Consider the following 25,391-nt stretch of genomic DNA (forward strand, 5'->3'; position numbering starts at 1 on the left):
TTTCGAAACTCGAATCATAATCATCCCGCCTACTCCACCACAACCGGTGACGGCATCGCAACACCGCCACCAACAGCCACACCGCAGTGCGAAAATACCCGCATCACAACAATAAGTACCGTGCCCGGATCACCACCTGAGGCACCACAACCACACCGATAGACATCGCAACATACACAATCTCATAAACACTGACTCAGAAATAACTTCTCGGACAAGAAAACTTACTCAAATCCACTTTACTAAATCACAACGCAACATATTATATGAATAAACGGACAAGCACCTCATGAACATCATCCCTACCATTTCACGGAATACGCATGTATTATAAATAGACATACAATTATAACTAACCATGCCAGATCAATCAAACTATTACCATTTTTTTTTAAATCATTCAATTAGGTTACCGTGCTCAACATATAGAAAATTCAGATAACAACTTTATAATTATCACATAATACCACTTCTTGTGAGGTCAAAACCTCACACAAACATTAATACACATCATAGACCCGTAATCATAACCAACTAGTCAATCCTGATCACGTAAGTTACCACCTGACAAAGGTTACCTCTCACCCGAGCTTAACTCATATGCCCCTCATAACATGTTCTCCCATTCGCATATCCATCACCCATGCCAGATGTAACCATACCATTAATACTCAACTACTAACAACCGTCTTACATAACCATATCTTATACTCTCTCACAACCATACATATCAATCTGGTCTCTACAAAATCAACCTCTTTAGAATTGTTATCTTTCTTATCCATCATCACCTTTAACCACTATTGGCAATACCACAATACCACAACTGCTCGTATAACAATCTCTTACACTCACTTCTAAATATAACAGTTCATTTCCTATCTTCGGTTAGCATTCCAAATAACTAATATAGAATCCATCAATAAAATTACCTCAATATTATTTCCAGTTCCATCCTTAATTGTATCGTCACCCAACTCACCACCAAGATCTCATATCGTGCAAATTTTTTTTTTTTACCCAACTTTTCACTTTTCTTAATTCCTCGAAACACATGATTATCACGTTGTCCTAAAACTCCTATATAACTGTTAACTCAAATCTTCATGATTGCATCATACATCTCGACGATTCCTTACTTTTATATCCCATGACTCCGATGAACATTTTCTTAGTTTACTCCCCGCATTCTTTTCTTTTCACACTCGACAAAAGCAATTAACCATTCAACTCCTTATTACTTCTACCTAACTCTTTAGTGCTCCGGTTACCTTCTCATTGCTCCAAGACTCACATCTCATTATTTCATATCGATATCATCTCACTCTTTCTTACCATAGATATTCTCTTATTATGCTATCACTCACCCTTGCCACTAATCCATCCATAGAATCAATGTTTACTTGTTCAAACAATTGCATCTCCCTTTTTACATCTCTAGAAATCAAAATTCATTTTATACCGTTAATTGCCCAAGGAAATCACACATTAGTTTCACCTCTTGATAACACAAATTCCCAAACTCACTATCTGCAAATCCTCGTCGCGACATGTCTCCATTAAGTTTACTATATACCACTCTTCTCAATCCCTCTAAAACGACCTTTCATTATATATATTCTTAACCAACACAATTCCTAACCATCTCCCTCCATAATTCTTTACACATTTAAGTTGCTACTATCACATTTTTCCTTTCAATCTATTCATTCTCACTCTTCTTAGACTCACATCATCCTTTGCCCATATTTACTTACTTTTACATTACTCAACACAAAATCATATCACTCATCTCTTCTCACAAAACATGCTCCATGCCTTAATAAGCCTTACCAATCTTTCTTTTCTTTTTCCACTATCCATCACAACCACATATAACTCATGTCCTCCCACCGAATTCATACCCACCATTAGGTGCCACTCACTACACCATAATATTGGGTAACTTACGTATCAAGACCAACATACATGTAAAGCAATGCATAAAGAAGCAAAATAACACCTTTGAATTAAACATGATATGCAACGAAGTCAAAATATAAGCGTATGACCCAAAACAGGGGTCACTAGATCGAGTACAGGCCACTCGATCGAGTAAATGACTTACTCGATCGAGTAGGTGAAAGTCAAAGACACGTATAACAAATTACCAGGGCTACTCGATCGAGTAAGGGCTACTCGATCGAGTACCAAGAGGTGCACTCGATTGAGTAAGGGCCACTCGATCGAGTACCCTACGCATTTCTCAATACTGTCCAGTTTTCGTAAAACGGTCATAACTCACTCATTTCTTGGTCGTTTTGGGCGTGTGACCTATCGTTAGAATCGTAACAGAACAAGCTATCACCTCCAATTGGAATTACATTAAAATCATTTATGAATATCAAGTTATAACAGTTTTAAGACAACTTATCTATAGTCGATAAATACAACTACTTGATTTTTACTTCCAAACAACTTATATGACAACAAGGTAAACAAAAAAAACTTAATACTCATAAGATCAGTATTCCTAATCACATGTTACTATCTTCAAAAGCCAAGCAACAACATTCATCATGCACATAGATTATTTAACTTGTCAACCATGATTTACCCACATGCTTTTATTCTATACCTTTACATACAACAAAATCACAATTATATAACATCAAGTCCCCTATTCACATGTTACTAGCATAACAGCATTACTAAATCTCTTGCATCATACAACATGCTTTATCAGAAATCATTTTATCATACAACGATTATTCATCTCTTTCCACCAACTCATCCATCATACCACATATTTATCAACCATATTCGTTCAACATATTCACCCAACACATGTTCAATTCACACTCCCAACTTTCTATACTCTTACACAAAACGAAAATAACAACATATATATACTTACGCATCGCTTTATATATTTATATATAACCAAAACACTTTTCCTTTCATAATTCTAACATGCCACATTATATATATATATATATATATATATATATATATATATATATATATATATATATATATATATATATATATATATATATATATATATATATATATATATATATACTTTCATGCTTTATAATTAGCCAACATACAATTCACGTCATCATCATTTTTCAACTCAGATCTCCCATCCTCCACATGCATGCATCCATCAATTCACACAACATACTACTATATAGATACACAAATAACACGATAAGCACATAACGATCCCGACACATACCCCATGTGACCGGTTCAAAATTGTAGGGCGAGTTCGCGACTTTAGGACGTCTCCCAAATCTTTGCATTAGCTCCTACAACTCCTACTCTGGGTTCATTTTAATTTGACTCCCTATATTCATTAGGTTCATTGGTTACAGGTTTCAGGATCGTCTCTCTGATACCACTTTGTGACACCCCCATACTCCAAGTGCCTTACCAGGACCACTCAGGTATAGGAACGTCACCATCTCGGTTACCCGAGGCAATGATAATCGTAAGACAATAAAGAAACGTACTTTAAAATTAAATATAATTTAAGTGATTACATGTCTCAAACCAAAACAAACAAATGAAATACAACCAATCCGAAACTGAATAACTAAAGGACATCGTCTGACACAGCGGAAGACTCTTCTAACTGCAAGTGATGACTCATCCCTGCTATCCCATACGCATCGTCTCATACCTGTTCAATAACTGCTCACCACCCCCGAATGGATCACCACAGTTTTTAAAACATTTAAACGGGGTCAGTACTAATCACACAATACAATCACAATAAGACAAGTATCAAAACAGCTCAATCTTCACATCAACCCGAACTTCATCACCATATCCTCAATACTGACTACACACTAAAGTGTGTAGCCCTGCCAGAGTACCCATCACAACAGGTTACTCCTCGCCGCTAGTGGGGGTCCGCAGCCGTTCCCACCTAAGCCCCGCTCATCTCCATCGAGCGATAAACCCAAATCCATTAATGTGCACATCCCTTCTGTGGCGGGTTCCACAGAAGGCGAATCATGGGCGTGAAGCCACTCCCGCAAGTGACTACACTCAGCCAGGGACGCACCCCGAAGAACACAGACAGATACAATCAATCACAACTACTAATCAGCAATCAAATCCAACAACCGTCACAGTACTCGTATGATAATATTCAACAATCACAATACACAACCAACACATCATGTGACTAATGCTGAGTAGGGAAACCCTACCTGGAATGCAAACACAAGCAGACGATCTCAACAGCAGTCTCAAAACCTCTCCTCTATGAATCCTCCTCCTATCACATAATCACATAATCACAATCTAACATCAACAAATCATAAAAACCCCCAATTCCCAAAATTATGGTTTAAAAAAAGTCAACTAAATACTATAAAATTGGTATGTAGATCTTATCCTTGACGCAAGGAACACTATGATGCAAAGAACAAGATGATCCGACACTCCTAGCCTTGGGGATTTGCCAACGCCGCAACGAGAGAGAACTACGTAACTCCTTTTTCTTTTGAAAGGTTTAGAAAGGTTGAAAAGTGATGAAATAAACTGACGGAAACCCTTTTATATTAAACTCGTGTTATTAGCAAAACACGTCAAAACAACCCCATAAAACACACTTACTCGATTGAGTAACTAACGTACTCGATCGAGTGCGCCTTACTCGACCGAGTACCCAACTTACTCGATCGAGTACCCTACATGCATACTACTGTTTTGCGTCAAAAACTACTTACTCGACAGAGTAAGCCCCACTAGATAGAGTACCCATAGATGTAGAAAACCGTAGTATTACAGTCTTCCCTCCTTAAAAAGAACTTCGTCCCCGAAGTTCAACCCATACTAAAAAAACAAACATACTAACTCGATCAAGACACAACAACGCAACTAAGAACTCAAAACAAAACCCCAACCGACCAAACATGAACTCGTAACACCAACTCCACCAACTATTCCTACCTCCACAACATGGCTCACGATATTGTACCAACTCCATTATATCTCTCTTGACACTAACCCCATACACTACCAACTACCGTCCACAAACGCTGCTAGCTCCGTAATATATCATCCACTAGAAAATCCAATATCAAGAAACTCATAGACATCAAACGGAATGTTACACTAAAATCAGACAATGCAACCAAACAAAACGCCGGCGACAGCTCGGCCACCCTTGGCGATTCCAACGACAGCGCTGACTACTCCAAAGAACACGCAACACCCTAATTTCATCTTTCTCATTATACATCCCACCCTCCACCATCATTGGCCATTAAAGCCAGGACCACAAACTCGCCTGACGCCACCACCTCAACAACAACCGAAGTCGTTTCCATCTTACGAGGACGTTTTCTTACTCGAAATCATCTAAATAAATAATTATTGTGAGTATTTTTATGAAATTGTAATTGGTTTTTAGTAGATCTATGTTTTCAGGCACGAACTTTTGAAAACGCGAAATAAAAATGATTAAAGACTGCCGACTTATGGTGAGGAATGGTACAAATAATGAAAATAGTATAGAGCTGAGCAGAGAATGACAAGGACTCACCGATATAGACAGCGTATGGCGAGGGATGAGGCAAATTGCGAGAAGAGAGAATATAGAGAAAGTAGCAAATGCATTGTTGGAGTCGGACTGAGGCGACCCTTGTTAACTCCGGTGAAAATTACCAGTCGTCGGACCTCCGGCGAGTCCCGCCGTCGTGCTTGGTGGGACCTGATGTTAGTGAAAGTATATGTCAGGGAAATGATAACACAGTAGGTTAGCAATTTGGGTTTGTTATTTGTGATGAAGAGATTTTAACGTGGGCCGCAGACTTCTAGATTAAATTTTAATCTAACGATTGTTCTTTAGTTCGTACAGTTCGCACAAGATCCTATTTCTCTCTCTCTCTCTCTCTCTCTCTCTCTCTCTCTGTATATATATATATATATATATATATATATATATATATATATAAGCAGGATCTCGTGAGTTTGATTCTTACGGTGAGTTATGAGTTTGTGTGCTCATAAATCTCAGCCATTAGATAAAAAGAAATAGATGGCTGAGATTGAATCTAATATTAACAAAAACAGACGATATAAAGGGATGAACAATTAGCTGAGTCCAACTTTCACGTTTTTATTATCACCAATTTTTCGATAATCAACTCCGGCAAGTTTTTCGCGTTTATATTATTATTTTTTTTTTCCGATAAAGAACTCCGAATTTCGTTTCATCTTTCACTAATCCTCCATTCATGGTTTACTTTCTTATTTCTATATTGTAGATTTGTATTGTAGTTATGGGTTACATCTTATTTCAACCCAAATCCCCCATTTTTGAAACCTAGTTTTGAGATTCTGTATTTAAATTGAATTTTCTAATAAGTTTCAGGCTTTTTTCGGGTCCATTTAGATATTAATTTGTTATCCTACAGAAGTAGTATTAGTGTTACTCGGACATATATTAGGTCAGCAGTAAGCATAATCTATGTGAATGTTAGATTTTTTATGCATTATAGAATCTCAGGTAAAAGACTTGTCAGATATATGGGGTAATCTTGCGTGTAGGTGTATGCTGTGGAATCCAAAAGCGAGTTGAAAAGAGGGAGTATAATCTAATGTTAGTCAGGTAAAAGACTTGTCAGATATATGTGGTAACCTTCCCTTGGCATCAACCTGATGGAAGGAGGGAGTATAATCTAATCTTAGTTGCTCGTTGCGGGTTCGCTGCTAGGTTATTCGCAGGTGATGGTGAATGAGATGATGGTGGAGCGTACGGTGGAAGTGTGTGGTGATGTCGGGGATGGATGTTATATGAAATGGTGTTTATATATGGTATTCTCTGTACACAATTCATAGAATCTTTATACTTGAGCTGTAAGTGAGTTTGCGTCTGAAGTAGGAATGGCGAAAAAACTGGAGTTTAACTGCCTTATGTAATTAAATGTTGTGTGTTTCAAACATTCGGACTACCAAAATTTGAATGTAAATCAAGAAAACACAGTTTTATTATCTTGGGATGACCAATCGTCTTATTAACCATGGCGGTATAAAGATTATCGCGACTGAATGCTAAGAATTGTCACAGGGCGAGATGATTGTTATGTCAATGAAGCTCGGGTGGACTCTTTTTCTCTCTTTAGATTAATGCATTTTGTTTGCTTTGTTCTACTTTTTCTTGACCATAGTAGTAATGGATCGAATGAGTTCCTTGATAACAGTTACGACTTCTGAGACAATCTGAGTTGCTAGTATTGCGATCTTCATCTCTTCAGGAGATAAGTCTTTCCCAAAGTCGTCATCATCAACATCGTCAACATCATCATCACCGTCAGCAGGTTCAGATGAACTTGGTTCGAGTTCCTTCATTTCACGTAACACGTCCTTCATTGAAACAGCAACTTGGGTCATCGCTCGTCCAATAGCAACAATATTAGTTGCAGGTGTCTTTTTCAGAGCAGAGCATGCCTCCCATACCGTGCCAACTCGCTCCGGAACGTTGAGCTTTAGCTCCTTGTTGCGAGAGCTTGGTAGTAAAAGAGAAAAAAAAGCAAGCCTCATGTAAAAGGGGTTTTCCAATAACTCATGTAAAACGTGAACAAGGCAGACTTTAGTTTCCATGGTAATCGCAGTAGTTACCTTCCATATTGGCATATACGCTTAGTGTTCTAATTACTACACGGATCCCGACATGTGAGATGACTATGATAATTTTAATACCTCCAATAGTCCCTTTTGTCTTGCACACAGTTTCATTATTTTGTTTGCTTTGTTCTTCTCTCTTTAGATTAATGCCTCGATCCATCTTGCTTAGACGATCTTCCTTTCATTCACGAACTCATACCTACAAAATTAAACGCAAAAAACAGTGTAAATGGTATAGAGAGTAGTGTAAAATACTACCAACACAGGAATTGTCAATGGTAAGCAGTACCCATGGAAAACTGACTAATAGAAGTAATAATGTTAATAATGGAGGTAATAATAGTAGTGAAAGAGAGGTAGGAGAGTGGTTTGGTATACTTGGTCTTTGAATTTTGTGTGTATCTGAAGTCGTGACAACGGTATTTCGTGAGGAGGGCATATGGGACTGACTTGGTGTCTTTTATCATTTATTGGGCAGGAATAACATCACAATAACAACAGAATAACAGTACAATAACATGTGGTAAAAAAAAAGAGAAAAAAAATCAAAGTAGTAAAAAAAATCAAAAGTGACACCGGAATAACATCACAATAACAACAGAATAACAGTAGAATACCAGCACAATAACACGTGGTAAAAAAAAAAAAAAAAATCAAAGTCGTAAAAAAAATCAAAGTGGCACCGGAATAACATCACAATAACACCAGAATAACAGCACAATAACATGCGGTAAAAAAAAAAGAGTAAAAAAATCATAGTAAAAAAAAATCAAAAGTGACACCGGAATAACATCACAATAACAGCAGAATAACAGTAGAATAACAGCACAATAATACGTGGTATTAAAAAAAAATCAAAGTCGTAAATTAAATCAAAGTGGCACCGGAATAACATCACAATAACACCAGAATAACAGCACAATAACATGCGGTAAAAAAACGAGTAAAAAACCAAAGTAGTAAAAAAAATCAAAGTAGTAAAAAAATCAAAGTGACACCGGAATAACATCACAATAACAGCAGAATAACAGTAAAATAACAACACAATAACACGTGGTAAAAAAAAAAAGAAAAAAAATCAAAGTCGTAAAAAAATCAAAGTGACAGCAGAATAACATCACAATATTAATGGAATAATAATAAAGACAATAACATGTGGTAAAAAAAAAGAGAAAAAAAATCAAAGTCGTAAAAAAAATCAATGTAAAAAAAAAGCACAATAACAACATAATAACACGAGGTAAAAAAATAAGAGTAAAAAAAATTTCAAGTAAAAAAAAAATTTGGTACAAAAAGAAAAAGAAAAAAAGCTAACATAATGAGAAAATTAGAGAAAAACATAAGAGAAAAAAAAAATCAAAGTTGTAAAAATAAAGCATAATAACACGAGGTAAAAAAAAGGAGATAAAAAAAATTAAAGTAAAAAAATAAAAAGAGTAGCACTAGAAAAAAGAGAAAATAAGTAAATGACAGTGATTTTATATGACATGTAACATTAGATCTTGGTGATTCATCTCTAATATAATCTAGTGGTTCTTATGTTGAGTTCGTGCTCACAAATTTGAGCCTTTGGATGAGAGAATAAATAGACCGCTGGGATTGAATATAACTAGGTAGCATCCCGTGCTTCGCACGGTCTGTTTATATATTTTATTATTATAATTGAAGGAAAAATAATATAACTGATATATGACATTTAGTATTTTGCTTCAAAATAAAATAAATTTAACTTTTTTCAAATATTATTTTTTACGTATCTTCTTCAAAGTATTTTTAAATAAAATATATAAAGTAAGTAATAGACGATGTTTTATAAATGGTGTAGACAACATTTATTTGAGAATATCTTTAAAAAAAAGAATAATAATTCTTATTTGCTCACATCTCTTATAACACAAATGTCCTTAATGTAACCATTATTTTTATTGTGATTATTAATATGCATTTGATGCCACAATGCACATACCTACTCTTTACCACAGTGTGTATTTCTCATTTCTTTTCAATTAAACAAAAGAAACGCATATAAATAACTGTATGGAATTCAAGGTTAAGTTATGTTGTAAAACCCTCAATTTGCATAATAAGGTTTTAAAATTTTGTTATCATAGTTCCACAGTATAAAAATATTTAAATATTATTTTGACAATTTGAAATTTGTGTTAATAAAGTTTTTAAATACATGCAAAAAGAAAAATTAAAACAATGTATATAAATACTTAACTCTTACGTAAATTGTTTGTATTGTACTGTATACATGCATTTAAATTAAAAAGTGAAGTTTTAATACATTTCATCTTTTTGTGCGATCAACATGATTTATTTATTTCTACGGGGAGCAAATATTCATTAAATTTAATATTTAATAACTCTAATGAAAATTATATTAATACGAAAGCATTATTCGCTATAAATTTTAAAAAATTAGTTTCATATTTTTTTCTCAAAATATTTTTAAAATTAGCTATATTATTTATTTAATTTTATTAAATTACTTTATTAAATTATTGTTGATGTTGATGCTTATCTTAAATTAATGCTGGTAATTAATGACTAAGTTGTCATAAATGGTGTATTTAAGGCTGAATGGGACACGTGTCGTATCCACACCTTTCCAACCCAGTTATATATATATATATTTATATATATATATATATATATATATATATATAGATAGAGAGAGAGAGAGATTGGATTTGGTGATTTTGGTTCTTATGGTGAGTTGTGAGTTGTGGAATCTCAACCACTAGATTATATTAGAGATGAGTGGCCAAGATCAAATCTTACATGTCATATAAAACCATTGTCATTTACTTATTTTCTCTTTTTTCTAATGTTACTTTTTTTTTTACTTTAATTTTTTTCTCTTTTTTTTTTTACTTCGTGTTATTATGCTTTTTTTTTACCACTTTGATTTTTGTTTTCTCTTATGTTTTTCTTTAATTTACTCATTATGTTACCTTTTTTCTTTTTTTTTTGTACCGGATTTTTTTTTACTTGAAATTTTTTTTACTCTTATTTTTTTACCTCGTGTTATTATGCTATTATTGTGCTTTTTTTACCTGGATTTTTTTACGACTTTGATTTTTTTCTCTCTTTTTTTTTACCACGTGTTATTGGTCATTATTGTTATTCATTTGTTATTGTGATGTTATTCTCCGTTACTTTGATTTTTTTACGATTTTGATTTTTTTTTTTTTTTTTTTACCATATGTTATTGTCTTTGTTATTGTTATTCCGTTGTTATTGTGATGTTATTCTCATTCTTGTGAATTTTTTTACGACTTTGATTTTTTTTTTTTTTTTTTTTTACCACGTGTTATTGTCTTTGTTATTCTCTTGTTATTCTATTTGTTATTGTGATGTTATTCCGGTGTCACTTTTTTTTACTACTTTGATTTTTTTACTACTTTGATGTTATTGTGATGTTATTCCGGCGCCGCTTTGATTTTTTTTACTTCTTTGATTTTTTTTTTATTTTTTTTTTACCACGTGTTATTGTGCCGTTATTCTACTGTTATTGTGATGTTATTCCGGTCACTTTGATTTTTTTTACTACTTTGATTTTTTTCTCTTTTTTTTCTCGTGTTATTGTGGTGTTATTCTGATGTTATTCCGATGTTACTTTTATATTTTTTTTACTACTTTGATTTTTTTTACTTTTTTTTTTACCAAGTATTATTGTGCTGTTATTGTAGTGAGAGAAGCTCAGAAATTGCAGGTTAGGCACTGAAGTGGATAATGCCTTGCACCATTCGGCCCCACTAGCCGAAGTTAGCACACCATTTAGATATAGTCCTTTAAGGTTTGTCATGTTTCGAATTAGCCCTTCAAAACTCGGGATCTCTAGTTTCAGAGGATAAAATCCAAACAAGTAAGAAATAGATGAAAGATCAAGAGTGACCAAGTTAACCAATTGCGAGAGCTCTATCGGTATTTGCCCACTAAACCCAGCGTTAGACAAATTCAGGTAAGTCAAACCAGTAAGTTTCCCAAACCCTGTGGGAAATTCCGCACTATTGAATTTATTGTTTGCCAAATTCAGACTTTGCAGGGCCTGAAGAAGGAACAAAACGCGGAAACCATCAATGTATTCAGATATTGATTCACCACACAAATCAAGGCCAATAACATGCCCTGTTGAACTGTTGCATAGAACACCATTCCAACGACAACAATCTGAGTTTTGGTTCCAAGTAGCTAATTTGAGTGACTCTGATATGTTGTACTGAAGCCTGTTTTTCAGTTCTAAGCAATGATCGTTGGTCATCAAGACACACACTTCAATGTCGTGTACTACCTGGAACTTGTCGTTGGTTGCCAATCACAACTATCGACCGCCAGGACCTCCCCTATCATGTTTCCTCAGTTTCGCTAATATCCGATATGGTGCGATTGATGTCACGCAGCACACTCTTATTTACCATAGAATTTCCAATTTCCATCACATACAACACAGCTCTACCCAAAATTTGCACCAATTTTGCGAGAAACCCAACATAGAACCCGCCAGTTCATCCCCGTCGTGTGCCGTCATCAAACTTCCTTACCGTCTCAGATCCAAACCACCACAGCTTTAGCTCCTTTATTTCAAACTTGAAGTGATGGGGCGAAATTTTCGACTTCCTCATCCCTGCATCTCAAACAACCGCCAATTTCGAGCCCAGAATTAAGGTTTTCATTACGTAATCAATGGCGGAAGCTCGGATGAAATCCATCAACGGCACCGCAGATCAACTACGCCCACTCTCAACAACCGATCTTCATTATCTCTCCACGAGATCACCACCGCAAAAGCCTCCATGTCTAAGCGAATCTCCATCTCAATTATTCAAAACGAATTATACTTCTTTTGAAACATAGAGGAATCCTCGAGATCTGCTTTTGGAACTGAATATAACGCAATTGGTAATCGATTGAGGAAAGAAAAATAAAAAAACCTGCTTTTGGAACACAGGGGAATCAACGATTTCAATTTGGGATTTATTTGGATATAGACCGAGGAGGAAGAAGAAAGATGACGTTTGATGCAAAGTTTGTTTTATTTTGTTATTTAATCTCGGTCGTTGGTTTCTTATATTTAATGGTTGAGATTTTCCAAACTCACAACCCACCGTAAGAACCAAACTCACGAGATCCCGCCTCTCTCTCTCTCTCTCTCTCTCTCTCTCTCTCTCTCTCTCTCTCTCTCTCTCTCTCTCTCTCTCTCTCTCTCTCTCTCTCTCTCTCTCTCTCTCTCTCTCTATATATATATATATATATATATATATATATATATAGGAAGGATCAACTAAGGCCACTTATATATTTGAGTCCATAAGTTCTATTATGAGCCATTGGATGGAGGGAGATGGAGGGATGAGATGAACCCACCCAAAGTCATTATAGAAGCTAATTAACACACTTTACTAATCCACCCTAATTAACCACTAATTTACTATATATTTGTTTTCTACCCACCCATTTCTCTCTCATCTCACACATTTCATTCTTCTCTTCTCTCAAACCTCAAAAAAAAAAACCCAAAAAATCCAAATAAATAAAAAAACCCCAAAAAATCCAAATAAATAAAAAAACCCAAAAAATCCAAATAAATCAAAAAACCCAAATAAATCACCCACTCCTCTCATCTTCATTCACCACCACCCACCACCACCCCACCCGACACCAACTAACCACCCCCGCCGCCCCACTGCCGCTGACTTTTTTTTTTTTTCAACTCGGTTTTTTTTTTTCGTTTTGTGTTAATTTGTATGTTTTGAGTTATTTTTTCCATTCATTATTTTTTTTTGTCTTTTATTTTATTTTAGTTGTCTTTTATTTTGTTAGTTCTCATTTTTTATTCATTTTCTTAAATCTCTTCTTGTTATACGTTTTTTTTAAGATTTCGTGTTTTAAATCTCGTTTTTTTTTTTGTGAGATACTTTTTTTTCATCAAAGACAAAAATGGACTAAAGTTATATAAAAATGAACCAAAGTTATACAAAAATAGACCAAAGTTATACAAAAAAAGACGAAAGTTATACAAAAATTGGACTAAAGTTATACAAAAAATTGGACTAATGTTATACAAAAATGAACCAAAGTTATACAAAAATGAACCAAAGTTATACAAAAATGGACTAAAGTTATACAAATATGGATTAAAGTATACAAATATAGGCTAAAGTTATACAAATAAGGACTAAAATTATACAAAAATGGACCAAAGTTATACAAAAATGAACCAAAGTTATACAAAAATGGACTAAAGTTATACAAACATGAACCAAAGTTATACAAAAATAGACCAAAGTTATACAAAAAAAGACTAAAGTTATACAAAAATTGGACTAAAGTTATACAAAAAATTGGACTAAAGTTATACAAAAATGAACCAAAGTTATACAAAAATGAACCAATGTTATACAAAAATGAACCAAAGTTATACAAAAATGGACTAAAGTTATACAAATATGGATTAAAGTTATACAAATATGGACTAACTTTAGTCCATTTTTGTATAACTTTGGTTCATTTTTGTATAACTTTGGTTCATTTTTGTATAACTTTGGTTCATTTTTGTATAACTTTAGTCCAATTTTTTGTATAACTTTAGTCCATTTTTTGTATAACTTTGGTTCATTTTTGTATAACTTTGGTCTATTTTTGTATAACTTTGGTTCATTTTTGTATAACTTTGGTTCATTTTTTTGTAACTTTAGTCCAATTTTTTGTATAACTTTCATCCATTTTTGTATAACTTTGGTTCATTTTTGTATAACTTTAGTCCAATTTTTTGTATAACTTTAGTCCAATTTTTGTATAACTTTAGTTTTTTTTTGTATAACTTTAGTCTTTTTTTGTATAACTTTAGTCCATATTTGTATAACTTTAATCCATATTTGTATAACTTTAGTCCATTTTTGTATAACTTTGGTTCATTTTTGTATAACTTTGGTTCATTTTTGTATAACTTTGGTTAATTTTTGTATAACTTTAATCTTTATTTGTATAACTTTAGTCCTTATTTGTATAACTTCAGTCCAAATTTGTGTAATTTTAGTCCAAAACTGTATAACTTTATTCCATAAGAGTATAACTTCAGTCATTTTTTGTATAACTTTAGTCCAAATTTGTATAACTTTAGTTCAAATTTGTATAACTTTAGAACTATAAATTCAAATTTGAAACAACACATAAGAAGATGATATTAAAAAAACCAATAAATCAAAAAAGTACAATAAAAAAACTTCAATAACAATAATAAAAAATTAACCAATAATTAAAAAAAAAAAAAAAACAAATAACAAAAAAAAACCAAAACCAAACCAAACCAAAAAACCAACAAAACAAACTTGAATGGTTGTATAACTTCAATTTATACAATGTATAACTTTAGATGTTAATAATGTAACTTTAATGTAAAAAGTGTATAACTTTAGTCATAAAATGTATAACTTTAATGTTTTAAGTGTATAACTTTAGTCGTAAATAGTATAACTTTTATAAAAACCAAATAAATATGAAAAATCGTAATTAATCAACAAATATTAAATCTGAAAAAAATTAAATAACAACCATCAATAACCAACAAAAAATTAATAACCAACAAAAATTATAACGTATATATAAAAAAAACCAAAAAACAAAGAACAAAATAAAGTAAATCTGAAAAATTAAAAAAATGGACAATGAAAATAAAATAAAACCCATACAAAAACACATATAACAAGACATATTTAAAAAAAAAAAAAAAAAAAAAAACAAACAAACAAACAGGAGATCTCGACAAAACCAAAAACAACAAACAAACAAGGAGTTGTTGTCATCTAAACCAAAAAAAGGCACAAATATTGATATGTAAAACAATAAATAAAACAAAAACAATAAAAAAGGTGTGAGGAGGTGGAGGCAAAACAAACAGTGATTGAAAACACAAAACAAACAAGAGAAAATGACAAAAAAAGGACCGACTTTCAGATCTCCAAAAAACAAAAAAAAAACGTGAGGAGAAGGTGTGAGGAGGTGGAGGCGGGAGGTAAGATGTGAGGAGGTGGAGGCGAAGTGGTGGGTGGCGTCGTGGGGGCTGGAGTTGGCGGTGGTGGGGTGGAAGTTGGCGGTGGTGGGTGGCGTCGTGCAATGGAGTTGGCGGTGGTGGGGCTGGAAGTTGGCGGTGTGAGGAGGTGGAGGCAGTGATAGGGTGGTGGTGGGGTGGTGGTGGGTCGGGTGTGGTGGAGTGATTTTTGTGGTTTTTTTTTGTTTTATTTTAGTTTGGGTTTTTTTTTATCAACTTGGTTTTTTTTTTTTTTGTTTAAAGAGGGTGGGAGAAAATGAGAGAGAAAGAGTGAATGTGAGAAATGAGAGAGGATGAGTGAATGAAGAAGTGAGTTGGGAGATTAGAATGGTGGAAGAGTTGTACAAAATTAGGTGGAGTTATACACAATTAGGGAAGGAGATTAGGGAGGGAGAATTGTGACCCTTCAATGAGATGTAATCTCATCCCTCCATCCCTTCCATCCAAGGGCTCTTATAAGGACTTAGGGTCTTATATGGTATAAAGGCCTTATAAGAACCCTTATATATATATATATATATATATATATATATATATATATATATATATATATATATATATATATATATATATATATATATATATATATATATATATATATATATATATATATATATATATATATAAGATAAGATACTTCCTCCAATTTCATTTATTGCTCATATTTCCTTTCCATCCATTTTTCTTATTGTTTCCTCTTTTTTTAGACAATTTTATATGGTCCAAAATCAATTTAATGTGGGTCATGTGTATTTTGTGATCCAAATTAGTTCCCTTATTTCTTAGGCTAAAAAGAAAGAGAAATAATAAATGAAATTGGTGGGAGTATAAGAGCATCTACAATGGTAAGTTAGTTGCCACTAACTTACCTTTGCCACATCATTTTCTTAATCTACAACCATTTTAAGCTAGAATTTACTCTAATGGTTTAGCCAACTTATTACTAGCTTAATTGGATCCACTTAATATACTCCTCTATTTATTTATTCAATTTCCAAATTTCCAAAAAAAAATTAAAACTTTATTAATATGATCACTATTTTCCTATTAGTTAAATTAAAGTTGTGGGTCCATTTAAGCAAGTAGCTCCATGGAGCTAGTAGCTTAAAATTTTTTGGGCAAAGCTAGTTTAGATGGCCAACTCCAATGATTGTGTTACTAGCTTGCAATTTTATGAAATTACAAGAAAGTTCCTAAACCAAACAATTGGAGATGGTCTAAGATAGTAACAAAAAAGAACACGAAGAAAACGCGAAACATCTTGAATATCAAACCAAAATTAATTATAATCCCCTCTCTCTCTCTCTCTTTCTCTCTAAACCCAAAAAACATGAAACCACTGGAAAAATTACTCAAAAAAACCTAGAAATTAACGTAAAAAAATACCGTGATATGGATATTGTCTCAATTTCACCAGTGTAACATTGATATCATCTCAATTGAACCAATTCGGTGCTTCGTTTTGGTACTGAAATTGCGTGATGTTCAAATTGGTGGCACGAAAGGGGTGGTGCGAGCAATGGCGGCTCAAAGGGGACACATCCGTTGGGTTTGATTTTGGTGTCGCGGCTAGATGTAGGTCGGAGCGATTGGGTGCTTGCATGGGCGCTGCTCGTTCGTGAGGGTCGTAATTCGGTGGAAATGTGGGCTAGTCTTGTGGTGGTTGAACTGAAGTAGGTGTAGATGTAGGTGTCCAGCCTGAGTTGAGCGTGAATAATAACGACGGATTCGGTCTGGTTAACAGGAAGAACAAGACTAAGACTAAGACTTACACTCTGATGCATGCTTAATTCCTTGTTAAATCGCTTTTGAAAAAAGGGGTTTATTTTACTGATATTACCGCCAGAGTATCAGCTCCTATTGATAAAGTTACCTACTAAATTACATTCCTCGATCAGGTGGTGGTGGTTGTGGTTGTGGTTGTGGTTATTAGAGGTAATGGTGGTGATGGTTAATTGTTTTGTTGATAATGAAGAAATGTAAGGATGGGATTTGTGTAACCAGTAGCAGAGAAAATGAAATGCTACAGATTTGGTTTAATACTTTGTTTTCATGAGACTTTTACTACGGAGTAGGAGTATATTCTAAAGAACTAATAACATAATTAAAACCCACCCCCATGATTTTACCAAAACACGAGGAATCAAAGACAAATGGGCAATACCAAAAGATTACAAATTGTTTAAATACTCCTTATTTTTGAATATTCTCATACAAAAATATGGTCTTAACCTGAAATTGTTCTTTTTAAACCCTAAACATTAGAGTAACATTTGAACAACAAAAGAATAACATAAGAATAACATTAGAATAACATTAGAGTAACATTGTTACCATAGGTTACCCATTGTTATTCATATGTTGCTGTTGTGTTAGCGTGTTGTTACTCTGGTGTTATTTTTGTGTTACTCTGTTATTACTCTTGTGTTAGTCCGGTGTTATTGATAGAATATTAGTAAATATAATGTAATTATTTTACGTAATATTAGTTTCCTTATTATTTGGAAATTAGTTTGTAATTAGTCTTTGATATTCGGTTGCCTAGTTTATAGTGATTAGCTTCCTTAATTATAGGTTAACCTAGGTGTATTTAACTCACAAGATTAATTGAATGCAAACCACCGATTAATCTCTTTCATGGTATCAGGAACCTTCCGCTCTCCTTCGATTAAACCAGCCGCCTTCTTCTTCTCTATCTCGACCTCACGTCATCCATGGCTCCTGGCAAATCGAAATTTCACCCGGCGTTCGCCGTCACAAACATCTCCAATCATATCTCGGTCAAATTAGGATTGGAGAATGACCAATACCCATTGTGGGTTGCCCTATTCAGGAATCACGCTAAATCTAACCGCGTGCTTCATCACATCATCACGCCAAAATTTGGAGCACCCAAAGCCCCTGTTACGGACGATGAGAAGGAACAATGGGAAACCCTCGATGCAACGTTCCTTCAGTGGATTTATTCTACCATAACCACTGATCTCTTGGAAACTGTTATCGAATCTGATTCCACCGCCATGGACACATGGAATCGTATCGCTGATATTTTCCAAGATAACAAAAACTCGCGCGCGGTCACCCTCGAGCAAGAGTTCTCCCACGTTGAGATGTCTGACTTCTCATCGGCTTCGGCATACTGTCAGCGCCTAAAATCTTTAGCGGATCAGTTGAAGAATGTAGGGGCTCCGGTCACAAATAGTCGATTGGTTCTCCAATTGGTTTCCGGACTCACCGAGGCTTATCAGAATGTTGGTTCAATTATTCGTCAACGTGACCCGCTTCCTCAGTTTTATCAAGCACGCTCGATGCTAACTCTGGAGGAAGCGAGTTTCGCGAAACAGGCTGCTACTGGTAGCGCGGCCATGTATGTGAAGGGCTCGGCAGACAGTGACGGCGGCAGCAGTTCCTCTCCGAATTCGGGCTCTAACACTGGCAAAGGTAATCGTGGCAATGGTAACAACAAGAAAAAGGGTAAGGGCAGCAAGGGTAAGTCTCAGACACCGGCATCCGCTCCTATAACGGCGCCTGAGTCCTCCCCTGTTACTGCTCCGTCAGCGCCACATCAGTGGCCTGCTGGCTATGGGTCATGGCAGTGGCCCTCCTCTCCTTGGGGCTACCCACCATGCCGGTATCCTACTAGTCCGTGGGCTAGGCCATCTGTACCTAGTCGTGCTCAGTCGGGCATTTTGGGTCCGAGACCTGCTCGGGCATATGCAGCAGAGGGACCGTCTCAAACGGATATTGACGCTGCCATGTATACCTTGGGACTTGGGCCTCCGGATCCTTGGGTGATGGATACTGGCGCAACTTCGTACATGACGTCGGACCTAGGTAAACTCTCGTCTTTTGTTAATTCCAGTATTCCTAACGGAATAATTGTCGGAAATGGCCATTCCATCCCAGTTAAAGGTTACGGTCAGTCCACCATCCTCGAACCCCATCCCCCTTCTGTCCTCAAAAATGTTCTTTATTCTCCACAATTAGTCAAAAATCTTGTTTTGGTTCGAAAATTCACTACTGATAATCAAGTCACTATTGAATTTAACCCTTTTGGTTTTTGTATAAAGGATATGCGGACGGGGACGCGTCTAATGAGGTGTAATAGTCGGGGAAATCTTTATCCTATTTCCGGCACCAATACTTCACAGCTCTCTCCCAATTTCGTTGGCTTAGCAGCATCGTCTCTTTGGCATGATCGTTTAGTTCATCCCGGAAATGCTACTATGTCGTGTCTTAGAAGTAATAAATTGATTGATTGTAATTTGAAGTCTAGCAAATTAAATTGTCAATCTTGTCCTCTTGGTAAACATATTCGTCTTCCGTTTGCTATGTCAAATTCTAGTACTTACATGCCTTTTTATATACTTCATTGTGATCTTTGGACATCACCCGTCTTAAGTTCTGCTGGCCATAAATATTACTCCCTCTGGCTTTTAATTTTCTTCCCGTTTCTCTAATATATGTGAGGAGTATTATAATGAAATGGGAAGAAAACAGCAAGCCGGAGGGAGTACTTATTAATTTTAGACGATTATAGTAATTTTTTATGCACTTTTCCGATAGCAAAAAAAAGTCATGTTAACTCTAGCCTCACGCAATTTCACGCCTTTATACAAACCCAATTTGAACGCAAAATAAAATCAATTCAATGTGATAATGGTACGGAATTTGTTAACGGTATTTTTAGAACGTTTTGTGCTTCACATGGACTCGTTTTTCGCTTGTCTTGCCCGCATACATCGTCTCAAAATGGAAAAGCCGAACGCAAAATACGTTCCACAAATAACATGATTCGAACACTTTTATTTCACGCGTCCATACCCGTTAAATATTGGCACTATGCACTCGACATGGCAACTTATCTCACAAACATTTTACCAAGTAAACCTGTAGATACCCAGTATCTGCTGAGACTCCAATAAACACCCGATGATTATCGGACTACAACATGTTTTGGGATCGCAGCGTTTGATCGACAGTTTGTGTACAACTTTACGTCAGAAAACTTAAAACGATTTCGAAAACAAAACATTTCAAAAATACCTGGAGTGTTTAATGCACAACGACGGGGTCGCAATGACACTAACTAGAGTCAAAACATACACCGGACCAAAAACCGACTCGAAAATTCAAATCCCGACTCCAACAACGAGTCAAACCGAGTCAACCACAAAAACAAAATATCTTCAAGCCTTCTATACTAAGTTTTCCCGGATCATGTTGGTCAAGTACCAAACATGTGACTAAAAAACCTAGGATAGAACAAATCATGATTGCGTTTGTTGTGATAGTGACAACACGACTCGAAGTGCCGCGACGTGGCTCGCGCCTCTTTGAGCAGCCCAGGTGGCCACGTCGCTCAAAACTCACACAACCACCCATTCTCCTATAAATACCCCTCAAATGCCACCCATTTGAGACTTACGCGAGTGTCCGCCCCCTCTTTTCTCCCTTAAAATTCTCGACTCGACTTCTTAAGTCACAACCCGACGCGTATTTACGACCTACTGATCGTAAATATAAGCCTTACACATTGTTTGGTACCGTCATCGTGCATTAAATCACCCGTCCGACCACTTTGACCACTACACCATCACTAAACTTTTAAAACACTCTTTTACTTACCAAAACGGTTTTAAACCGAGTTTTTTCCGATCAAACGAGTTATTACACTTACGTCGGTCACTCGCCATAACCAAACATGTAAGTATGAGGGTGTAAAAATCCTCTTTTATTATGTTTTCATTTGTTTCATGACTTTAACATTCTAAAACATGCATAACATGAACCAAAACATAGAATAAACGAGCCAAAACTGATTTTTGGTCTGAGGCAGAAGCCCCTTAGGTCGCCAACAGGCTCACGCCTAAATGGGGTACTCAGACTAGAGATCAACCGTGTTTGTTCTCGTCATTTCCCTTAATCCATTTTCATATTTGTAATCGGTTTTTACCATTTCAAATATTTTCGAAACCTTTTGTTTCATTTCACATGTTTTAACCATAAAGCATTTTTCACCCTTGGTTCTTCATACCATGACGGTTAAATCCGTGTTTCGGTGATAATATTTGGTTAATGACATTTAAGAGGTATTTTAAAGCCTTTTATTTCATTTCTCTACATTTTTTCAAACAAACATATTAGTCACCAACACAAAATCATCCTTGGTTCTATATACCATGCCGGATTTTAATCCGGGTACGATGATGAGTATCGACTAATGACATTCAAATGGACTTAAAACAATTAGTCCATAACCATTTTTCAAAACTATTCATGTCAAGCTTGTCAAAACCGAACCCGACACCGAATATTATCAAATAATGATGATTATTCGAGTCTAGTTCTTCAAATCAACAAATGTGGTCTAAACGACCCTTTCAAAATCAAACCGGGTTCAAATACCCATTTTCAACACGTTTTACAACGTTTTCTAAACATTCAGAACACGACATACAGCCGTTGGCTAACCCGCGCCTCAAGCAGGCCGTTTCTTTCTCATTTTCAAAACCAGAGGGAGGCCCCTTACACCGCCGGCTGGCTCGCGCCTCTTATAGCCGTCTAAGTGCAGGGGCCTGTTTCCTTCCAAACATTAGTCTAGGACGATCCCGACTCCGGTTAACCCGGATATAGGACGGATCAGATGACTATTCAAATCATATTTGCAAAATGCCTTACTAAGACAAATGGATCATGTTATGCACCCTAAACCTAATACGGTAAATGGATGTTTAATTTCCGTCTTGCATGCAAATCAATCATTAATCCAACCCGACATCTTATACTTGATACTTGAATTAAATCAACCGACTTAGAAAGCTCTCACATGTTACGTTTAAATCATTGGATGCGCATTCATGCATTTAAACCGTTTTATGAACTTTTGCATTCAACCAACCAAGATCGATCAGTAGAGGCCGCTAAACGCGGGCGGGATTGGGTGTCTGATTAAAGGGCTTCCCAATACGTACCTTCACCTCTTACTCAGAAACTTTGGATAGTGGACGACCTTATCCAGGGCGTACGAGAGTCATTCTAGAGATAGGATGCTAAAGAGGGACGATTTCCTTATCTTTAGTACCTATGTCAAACGCTGCTTTGTGCTTCGATTTGACCGAGGTATAAAGTGGAATTCGAACGGGTTCTAGGCATCCCACAAATGCTTGGTGGCGACTCCGAACATCTCTAATCGTTTCGAGACCCTTACCGAGACGAAACCGACCGATCTAAAACGATCCGGTCGAAAGCATCTTTACGCCGCCGAGCGTGGCTTTCAAAGAGACCGCTGTGTGTCCGCAGATCGAACCGGACCCGCAGGTGGGCCATGTCCACAGATTGGCGACTCCACTGGGGAAAACTAGGACACTTACGTCTTAGTGATCCCTAGATGGTGAGACTCAAACAAGGTCTTGGTTGGAATGCATTAATTGATATTACGGTCACGGTCGGGTTCCTTGTCCGGGCCCACAACCTAACCCTTTTCGACCAATTGGCTCGTCCCGTCGGCGTGAGTTTTCTCATCCCCGCGTTTCGAATCCCGATTGAGTCAGGCATACCATTGACGTTACACATTTCTGTTTCGTCAAAGAGCTTTCATCACTTTCGAGCACGAGGCTAGGGCACCCTCCTTACACATTTTGTTTGGATTGGTATCCCTCTCGCAAATCGGGGTTTGATTGCTTGGTGTGTAACCTACCCTTTTAAGCCAAAACCCGTGTCAGCATGATGCATAATATAATGAAACTGTGAGTGCTTATGTGCTACTTGATCATAAGTCCTTCCGTGTCATTTTCAAACTTTCAAAACACCATTTTGCGCCGTTATAATGGCCATTTCAAACCTCGGTCTTTCGCCGACTGTTGCACGCCTTTCTAGGCCGTCATAATGACGATTTTCAAACTCGGTTTTGTATAACCATTTCAACACGCCTTTCTAGGCCGTCGTAATGACGATTTTCAAACTCGATTTTGTATAACCATTTCAACACGCCTTTCTAGGCCGTCGTAATGACGATTTTGAAACCCGATTTTGTACAACCATTTCAAATCACCTTTTTACGTTGTTATAATCGCCGCGTCTAGACACGGATTTTAACCCGTTTCGCGCCGACAATGGCTCTCTTTCAAAACTTGAAAAAAGCACACACCCTTTTCTCGAAACACTTTCGGGATCCCGAGGACCGTACACCGTCCCCGAGACCACTTCAAACATTTCAAACTCGATTTTCAAAACATACAATTTTGAATTTCAAAACCGTCTTGGGAAGCAATGCACTGTTCCCCGAGCCGACTCAAACTCAAACCGTCTTTTGCAAATAAACTTAAGACACCCCTTTTCAACTGATCGACTTGCGGAGATCTCTATCTTCGGAAGCCGCCCATTAAAGCGACAAATGAATCTTTTGAAAATTTCTATTTTCGAAAACTTCAGTCCACCATTCCAATTCCGCCTCGTGTCTATCGAGTCAAAGCAAACGTACTTATGGGTCTTTACTTATGAGTCGTCTCACCACGAGACCCGTCCAATGGCGTCACGCCGTCATGTTGGACTCGTGTCAAAGGTTCGGTCAAACACCGTCACGTCATAAATCGAGTCGGCACCGAGGTACCACACACGGTCACCCCGTCTTGTTGAGTCGATCTTGGTATCGTCCTCTATGTTATCTGTGTTCAGTCTTGGAACCGTGTCGGATTGAGTTGTAATGTGAGCCGTTTTTCTGCCTCAGAGCCATGGCCCCGTCTTCGGCTTCGTCCAACAACAACAATGATAACAACAGAGATGTCTCGATCGGCTAGCGGCCGCATCTTGCTCTTAAGGTCATCTGGATCGCGTCGAGACCGTATCGACGCCCGGAGAACAAGGAAATTGGGGAACATAATACCCCACCTCTCGATCGAGACCGAAAAGAGGTGAAACTCTTGGAAGAACAACTCCTAGCCCGGGGTAACAACATCCACCTTGAAAATAACCGAAGGTTCGAACCTGTTGGGGACCAGTTACCTAACAACTTCACCCTGACTGATGTGCCTAAGTTCAAGGGAGTGGAGGACCCACTTAACCACATCCGTGCTTTCAAAGACTACATGGCCATTAAGGGGGTCAAACAGGAACTTTTTACCAGGATCTTCCCATCCTCTTTGGAGCCGATTCCTCGCCAATGGTACTACTCCTTGGACCCGAAAAATCTTACCAGCTGGGATGAAATCGTAGTTGAGTTTGCCAAACAGTATGCCGACAATGTCGAGATCCAGGCCAACACCCGTACTCTTGAGGTGTTAACCCAAAACGACAAGGAAGGGTTCACTGAGTTCCTAACCCGTTGGAGGAGGGTGAGTACTCAGTTGGTCAGTAAGCTGAGTGAATCAACTCTGGTGGAGAAATTTGTCAACAACCTCCGCCCGGTTTATGCCAACTTACTGAGGTATCAGAATATCAAGACTTTTCGGGATCTCCGCATTACTGGGGACACGTATTGAGGACGACCTCCGAAAGGGTGTCTTAGCAAAGACCACTGGCAGGGGTTATCAAGGATCCACCTCAACCGGATCTCGCCCTTACGGACAGACAAACAAGATTGATGAGGTTAACCTCGTCGAACCATCTGCCAAGAAAATTGAACGCCCCCAGAGAGTGTTCACCAACATAGGGTCAACTTATGCAAGTGCCCTGAAAAGGCTCATGGACCAAGGGAAGCTACAACCGA

The 25,391-nt window shown here is 36.6% G+C and overlaps 1 protein-coding gene across 1 annotated transcript; it reads left to right on the forward strand.

Moving 5' to 3' along the window:
- The first annotated feature begins 18,399 nt into the window (after positions 1–18,399).
- Positions 18,400–20,145, forward strand: LOC141651316 (uncharacterized). The gene has a single exon (XM_074459033.1). It carries the CDS (start codon positions 18,400–18,402, stop codon positions 20,143–20,145), a length of 1,746 nt encoding a protein of 581 aa, XP_074315134.1.
- Positions 20,146–25,391: the final 5,246 nt, after the last annotated feature.

This window comes from Silene latifolia, chromosome 4 (genome assembly GCF_048544455.1).
Source record: "Silene latifolia isolate original U9 population chromosome 4, ASM4854445v1, whole genome shotgun sequence".
In the NCBI taxonomy this organism is placed as follows: Eukaryota; Viridiplantae; Streptophyta; class Magnoliopsida; order Caryophyllales; family Caryophyllaceae; genus Silene; species Silene latifolia.

Bases quoted from the DNA above. Each gene is read 5' to 3' on its own strand.
- LOC141651316 (XM_074459033.1), top strand. From the start codon at position 18,400: ATGGCTCCTGGCAAATCGAAATTTCACCCGGCGTTCGCCGTCACAAAC.